The 7,500-nt window shown below is 44.6% G+C and overlaps 1 protein-coding gene across 1 annotated transcript in view; it reads left to right on the top strand.

Annotated features, from left to right (window-relative positions):
* LOC113591282 (RNA-binding motif, single-stranded-interacting protein 3-like) overlaps positions 1-7,500 on the top strand; it is a 147,519-nt gene that overhangs the window by 137,527 nt on the left and 2,492 nt on the right. The window contains exons 12-14 of the mRNA XM_081713830.1: positions 2,815-2,904; positions 6,417-6,532; positions 7,024-7,500. The exon at positions 7,024-7,500 is cut by the window's right edge and continues 2,492 nt beyond it. Of these exons, the coding sequence (XP_081569956.1) occupies positions 2,815-2,904; positions 6,417-6,532; positions 7,024-7,039 (222 nt within the window). The 3' untranslated portion in view covers positions 7,040-7,500. The remainder of the gene's footprint in view (positions 1-2,814; positions 2,905-6,416; positions 6,533-7,023) is intronic.

Genomic DNA, 7,500 nt, shown 5'->3' with positions numbered 1-7,500 from the left:
ACCCCCTGCAGATTTTGCAAATTCAACGAGTTACAAGTTGTCTAGGGGTTGTATGCAGTGCCATCCTCTCGCCAAACGCCCCGGGTGTGGTCGGCACCAAAGACCTCGATTTTGGTCTCATCAGACCAGAGAACCTTGAACCAGTCTGACTCAGAATCCTCTAAGTGATCATGAGCAAACTTTAGACGGGCCATGACATGACGCTTTGAAAGTAAAGGTACTTTACGGGCTCCCCTGGAACGGAGACCATTGCAGTTGAGTATGTTACTTATGGTATTTATTGAAACCAATGTCCCCACCGCCATGAGGTCTTCCCAGAGCTTCCTCCTTGTTGTCCTTGGGTCAGCCTTGACCCTTCAGACAAGCCTCAGCACGGGAGGAAACTTTGAAAGGCTGTCCAGTCCGTGGAAGTTTAACAGTAGTTCCATAAGCCTTCCACTTCCGGATGATGCTCCCAATGGTGGAGACAGGTAGGCCCAACTCCTTGGAAAGGGTTTTGTACCCCTCGCCAGCCTTGTGACACTCCACAGTCTTGTCTCTGATAGCCTTGGAATGCTCCTTAGTCTTTCCCATGTTGACCATGTATGAGTGCCGTTCACTTGTTTGGGGAGGGGCTTTCATAAGCAGAAAAGGCAGGAAAAAACAGAAAATTAATTCAGGCATGTGAAGCTCATTGTTCTTAATACCTCAATTACTTCTTAATACTTGAGGGAACCAAACAGAATTCTGGTGGTTTGAGGGGTTGAATAATAATTTACCCTTTGGTAGACTGCAAAATTTAAAAAAATAAAACAAACAGACAAAAAAACATTCTTTTTTTGCTGCAGTGCATTTCACATGTCCAGGCACATCTACAGTCCAAATTTCACAATGCTACGTTAACTCCAAACTGTAAAGCTGCAAAAACCTACAGGGGAATGAATACTACTTGGAGGCACTGTATATCACCTATACAGTCTACACTACTGATAATACAATATATATCACCTATACAGTCCACACTACTGATAATACAATACATATCACCTATACAGTCCACACTACTGATAATACAATACATATCACCTATACAGTCCACACTACTGATAATACAATACATATCACCTATACAGTCCACACTACTGATAATACAATACATATCACCTATACAGTCCACACTACTGATAATGCAATACATATCACCTATACAGTCCACACTACTGATAATGCAATACATATCACCTATACAGTCCACACTACTGATAATGCAATACATATCACCTATACAGTCCACACTACTGATAATGCAATACATATCACCTATACAGTCCACACTACTGATAATGCAATACATATCACCTATACAGTCCACACTACTGATAATACAATATATATCACCTATACAGTCCACACTACTGATAATACAGTATGTTGACTCAGGACCAGGGCAAAACTGCAAACCTTCATCAGAATGAACCAAATGAACCTGCAAGAAGGATTGAGAGTGACACAACGTGCACGTTTATGACCGCACTAAAGAGAGAGAGAGAGAGGGAGAGAGAGAGAGACAGAGAGAGAGAGAGAGACAGAGGGAGAGAGAGAGAGAGAGAGAGAGAGAGAGAGAGAGAGAGAGAGAGAGAGGGAGAGAGAGAGAGAGAGAGAGAGAGAGGGAGAGGAAGAGCGAGGAGACTCTTGCACTGTCCCACATATCCAACGTATCCCATGTCATGTCCGCCCCTCTCTGATTGGCTGTGTGAGTGCCATTCTAGTTCCACTCAGTAGGTCCTTGCGCATTGGTTCTCCTCGTCCTGACCAGCGTACTGTGTCATGCCAGTTTCCTTCATTCTTCTGAGATGTTTGCACTAATCCACGCTTTGGCCACACAAATGCCCCATTATCTGTCTTCCAGTAAATCACCATGAACTGGATTGAAAAAATTCAATTGAATTGAGAGAGAGAGGGAAGGAGAGAGATTGATATTGTGTGTGTGTGTGTGTGTGTGTGTGTGTGTGTGTGTGTGTGTGTGTGTGTGTGAGTGCGTGCGTGCGTGTGTGCATGTGTGCATGCATGCGTGTGTGTAGTTTTCTTGTTCTGTACTGTTAAGAGTTAATCACCCATGACCCATCCATCAGTCCTCCTCATTAGAGCTATCTCACTCACTCACACACAAACACACACACACAAACACACACACACACACACACACACACACACACACACACACACACACACACACACACACACTCATGTTAAACAGTGTGACTCCTGATCCTGGTGAGTCTGTGTTTGTCCATTATGTGTAAGCACAGTGACACGCCTGGCCTGAAAGAGACACCCAGACAGACAGACACAAACACACCCACACACACACACACACAAAGATGCATACATAGACATACACATATAGACACAAGCACACACCTACAAAGATACACGCACACAAACACACACACACACAAATGTACACAGACCCATATACAGACAAACACACCTACACAGATACATACAGACACACACAGACATACAGATACACATATACACACACACATTCTCTCTCTCGCTCTCACACATACACACACACACACTCACTCATATAGATACACATAGACTTATATACAGACACACACACCTACACAGATACATACAGGAACATATACTCTCACACACACAAAAACACACGCACACACAGAGGCCATACACTCAACGAGTCTGAAGACCCAAGCTGGAGAAGGGCATTGTGAGAGAGCACGGCTGTGCGTGATTCCTGAATGAAGCCTTTTAGGCAGTTATGTGTATTTTGTGTTATATCATTACATAATATCATTTCTGTTTCAGTATATGAGTGCTGCAGCTGCTGTGGCTCCTATGCAAGGGACATACATCCCCCAGTACACTCCACTGCCTCCATCAGCTGTTCCTGTAGAGGTACACACACACACACACCCTGAGGCTCTATTCTTCACTGCCTTTCCTGTGTTCCCTCTGAAGGCTGCACCCTCCACAGTAAACACTGAGTGCCCTTTGACCCCAAAACCAGGGGTGCCGCTGCTCCTCTCTTACACTCTAATTGACGCTCCTGCACGTCCAGTTGTGCAGAACCTCACACTACAGCATTAAATCTGGTGGGCAGGCTTTCCGTGGAGCAGTTTCAGTGTGATTCCACGTTAGAGTGGGAATTATGGGTGACCAGCAAGGGTACTTCAAAACCTGCAATCCTGGAGGACGTTATTCATGCAGCAGCATGGAGAGTGGATGGAGATTTGTGTGAAACAGGAAGAACATGGAGACACAGGGGATCCTGGACACATAAACCAGAAACTTGACCAGAAGTGAGGAGAGGGTGTCAAGGATGATCTGATGAACAGATGATCTGATGAACAGAAGATGTTCTGGTGTTCCTACAAACATGCCCAAGCATTCTGAGCTCATCATTCCTTAGGACAGATGGGCTATACCATCATAGGTGAGCCATTACCTTTTAAGGGAAATAGAAATGACAGACTCCAATGGGTAAAAGAGCGCAAAACCTGGATCCATCAATCCCTGGAGAAACGGTTCCGGCAGGTGGAGTGATGGTGTGCGAATGTTTTCCTGGCACACCCTGGTTCCTCCAATACCTAAGGGTGGACAGGAGGGCTTAGCTGAGCATTCCTCCCTTCATGGTAGCTGTTCACCCTGTAGCAGAAGTGCGCCATGCCAGATGAGTTGTATAGTCCTGGATTGGTTTCAGGAACATGACAGTGAGGTTTCCTTGCTTCCCCAGATCTTACTCCCATAGAGCATCTCTCCGTCTGATTTGTGGCAACTGTGAGAAGATGAAGATGTCCTGTCTGCATGGGCCAAGAGTCCTGCAGAAAGATTTTAACACTTAGTGGATTCTGTGGCAGGTTGAGTTGCTGTGGTTCTGAAGGCCAGAGGCGGTCTAGTGCTCCTCTAGATTTGTCTGATAAACTGTAATACATAGAAACACCTGCCGGGGTATATCTGTAATACATAGAAACACCTGCCGGGGTATATCTGTACTACATAGAAACACCTGCCGGGGTATATCTGTAATACATAGAAACACCTGCCGGGGTATATCTGTACTACATAGAAACACCTGCCGGGGTATATCTGTAATACATAGAAACACCTGCCAGGGTATATCTGTAATACATAGAAACACCTGCCGGGGTATAACTGTAATACATAGAAACACCTGCCGGGGTATAACTGTAATACATAGAAACACCTGCTGGGGTATAACTGTAATACATAGAAACACCTGCCGGGGTATAACTGTAATACATAGAAACACCTGCCGGGGTATAACTGTAATACATAGAACCACCTGCCGGGGTATAACTGTAATACATAGAAACACCTGCCGGGGTATAACTGTAATACATAGAAACACCTGCCGGGGTATAACTGTAATACATAGAAACACCTGCCGGGGTATAACTGTAATACATAGAAACACCTGCCGGGGTATATCTGTACTACATAGAAACACCTGCCGGGGTATATCTGTAATACATAGAAACACCTGCCGGGGTATATCTGTACTACATAGAAACACCTGCCGGGGTATATCTGTAATACATAGAAACACCTGCCGGGGTATATCTGTACTACATAGAAACACCTGCCGGGGTATATCTGTACTACATAGAAACACCTGCCGGGGTATATCTGTAATACATAGAAACACCTGCCGGGGTATATCTGTAATACATAGAAACACCTGCCGGGGTATAACTGTAATACATAGAAACACCTGCCGGGGTATATCTGTAATACATAGAAACACCTGCTGGGGTATAACTGTAATACATAGAAACATCTGCCGGGGTATAACTGTAATACATAGAAACACCTGCCGGGGTATATCTGTACTACATAGAAACACCTGCCGGGGTATATCTGTAATACATAGAAACACCTGCCGGGGTATAACTGTAATACATAGAAACACCTGCCGGGGTATATCTGTAATACATAGAAACACCTGCCGGGGTATAACTGTAATACATAGAAACACCTGCCGGGGTATAACTGTACTACATAGAAACACCTGCCGGGGTATATCTGTAATACATAGAAACACCTGCCGGGGTATATCTGTACTACATAGAAACACCTGCCGGGGTATATCTGTAATACATAGAAACACCTGCCGGGGTATATCTGTACTACATAGAAACACCTGCCGGGGTATATCTGTACTACATAGAAACACCTGCCGGGGTATATCTGTAATACATAGAAACACCTGCCGGGGTATATCTGTAATACATAGAAACACCTGCCGGGGTATAACTGTAATACATAGAAACACCTGCCGGGGTATATCTGTAATACATAGAAACACCTGCTGGGGTATAACTGTAATACATAGAAACATCTGCCGGGGTATAACTGTAATACATAGAAACACCTGCCGGGGTATATCTGTACTACATAGAAACACCTGCCGGGGTATATCTGTAATACATAGAAACACCTGCCGGGGTATAACTGTAATACATAGAAACACCTGCCGGGGTATAACTGTAATACATAGAAACACCTGCCGGGGTATATCTGTACTACATAGAAACACCTGCCGGGGTATATCTGTACTACATAGAACCACCTGCCGGGGTATATCTGTACTACATAGAACCACCTGCCGGGGTATATCTGTACTACATAGAACCACCTGCCGGGGTATATCTGTACTACATAGAAACACCTGCCGGGGTATATCTGTACTACATAGAAACACCTGCCGGGGTATATCTGTAATACATAGAAACACCTGCCGGGGTATAACTGTAATACATAGAAACACCTGCCGGGGTATAACTGTAATACATAGAACCACCTGCCGGGGTATAACTGTAATACATAGAACCACCTGCCGGGGTATAACTGTAATACATAGAACACTGCCAGCATATAATCAACAGGGGCTGGACTTACTCACATTAGATGGTTTGACACTCCTGAGTTGTGAAGTGAGACTGTTTTGTCTTCTCTCTGTAAGCCCTTGTTCCATCTCTCTGTGCCTCTATCTACCTGTTTATCTCTGCCTGTCTTTCACTCACCTCTTACCTTTCTCTCTGTACATTCCTCTGTCCTTATCTGTGTCCCACCCACACCTCCACCCTCACCTCCACCCACACCTCCTCACTCCTCCACCCTCACCTCCACCCACACCTCCTCACACCTCCACCCACACCTCCACTCCACATCCAGTGATGTAGTACATTTCTCATGGAAGAAGCGAGAAAGGTGCCACATAAGTGAAGGAGAACCTGCTGTGTTCAGGGCCTAATGACTAAACTCTTGTGTACTGTGTTCAGGGCCTAATGACTAAACTCTTGTGTACTGTGTTCAGGGCCTAATGACTAAACTCTTGTGTGCTGTGTTCAGGGCCTAATGACTAAACTCTTGTGTACTGTGTTCAGGGCTTGGTGACTGAGGCATCACAGACAGTCGCATCATCGCAGGACATCAATGCACCACAGCAACAGATCACAGTAGAGACGAGTGATCATATTCCACCATACTCCTACCAGTCCAAGTACGGCCTACACTAACACCACACTCCTACCGGTCCAAGTACGGCCTACACTAACACCACACTCCTACCGGTCCAAGTACGGCCTACACTAACACCACACTCCTACCGGTCCAAGTACGGCCTACACTAACACCACACTCCTACCGGTCCAAGTACAGCCTACACTAACACCACACTCCTACCGGTCCAACCTACCGGTCCAAGTACGGCCTACACTAACACCACACTCCTACCGGTCCAAGTACAGCCTACACTAACACCACACTCCTACCGGTCCAAGTACGGCCTATATGTACATGTCCTGTCATGTAATGACGCCATAATCAATGATTAATTGATACAGTAAGGCAGATGTTTATTCTGCTTAAAGGGAGTGTGTTTAGATGGAGTTCATTTCAGAGTGTAATTTGCTTGTGTTGTGTATTTACTGTTGGTGCTTTTGTAGTTGGTGTAATCCTGACCCTGCTCTTCTGTGCCCTTCTCTCAGATAGCATGTGGACCAGGTGAATGGACTGGGCAGCACAGGTGCCTTCTGGGGCAGGACATCAGTGCTGAGAATGAGAGAAACTGCTTCCAGGTCATGAACTCTTTTTTTTTCCCTGCCTGGATATGACAAAGGATGACTATTTGGGCCATGGAGTTGAGAGTTGTTTTTGTTTCATCGTGTGACCTCATCGTTGAGCTGAAGTTTAAAACGTTTGTCCTAAAAAGAAATCAAAAAATAAAATTGCAAAAAAGTACAAAAAATGTTTTAAAACTGTTAAAGAGATAGCCCAAGTAGATAACTCATATTTTTTAAAGGACGAGGAGAAAGAAGTTTGGAGAAACACCGATTGTCTTCCTCAGATATGAAGCTACACTCACTTTTCTCTCTTTATAAGTTTGAATTTTGATTTTTTAAAATAGATTTATGATAAATGTTTTTCTTTAGTCTTTGTTGTCTTAATTTTGAGGATGTCAGGCACTTT

The sequence above is a fragment of the Electrophorus electricus genome, chromosome 4 (genome assembly GCF_041902795.1).
Source record: "Electrophorus electricus isolate QZ-2024a chromosome 4, ASM4190279v1, whole genome shotgun sequence".
Lineage (NCBI taxonomy): Eukaryota > Metazoa > Chordata > Actinopteri > Gymnotiformes > Gymnotidae > Electrophorus > Electrophorus electricus.
This window is presented reverse-complemented; position numbering and strand designations above follow the sequence as displayed.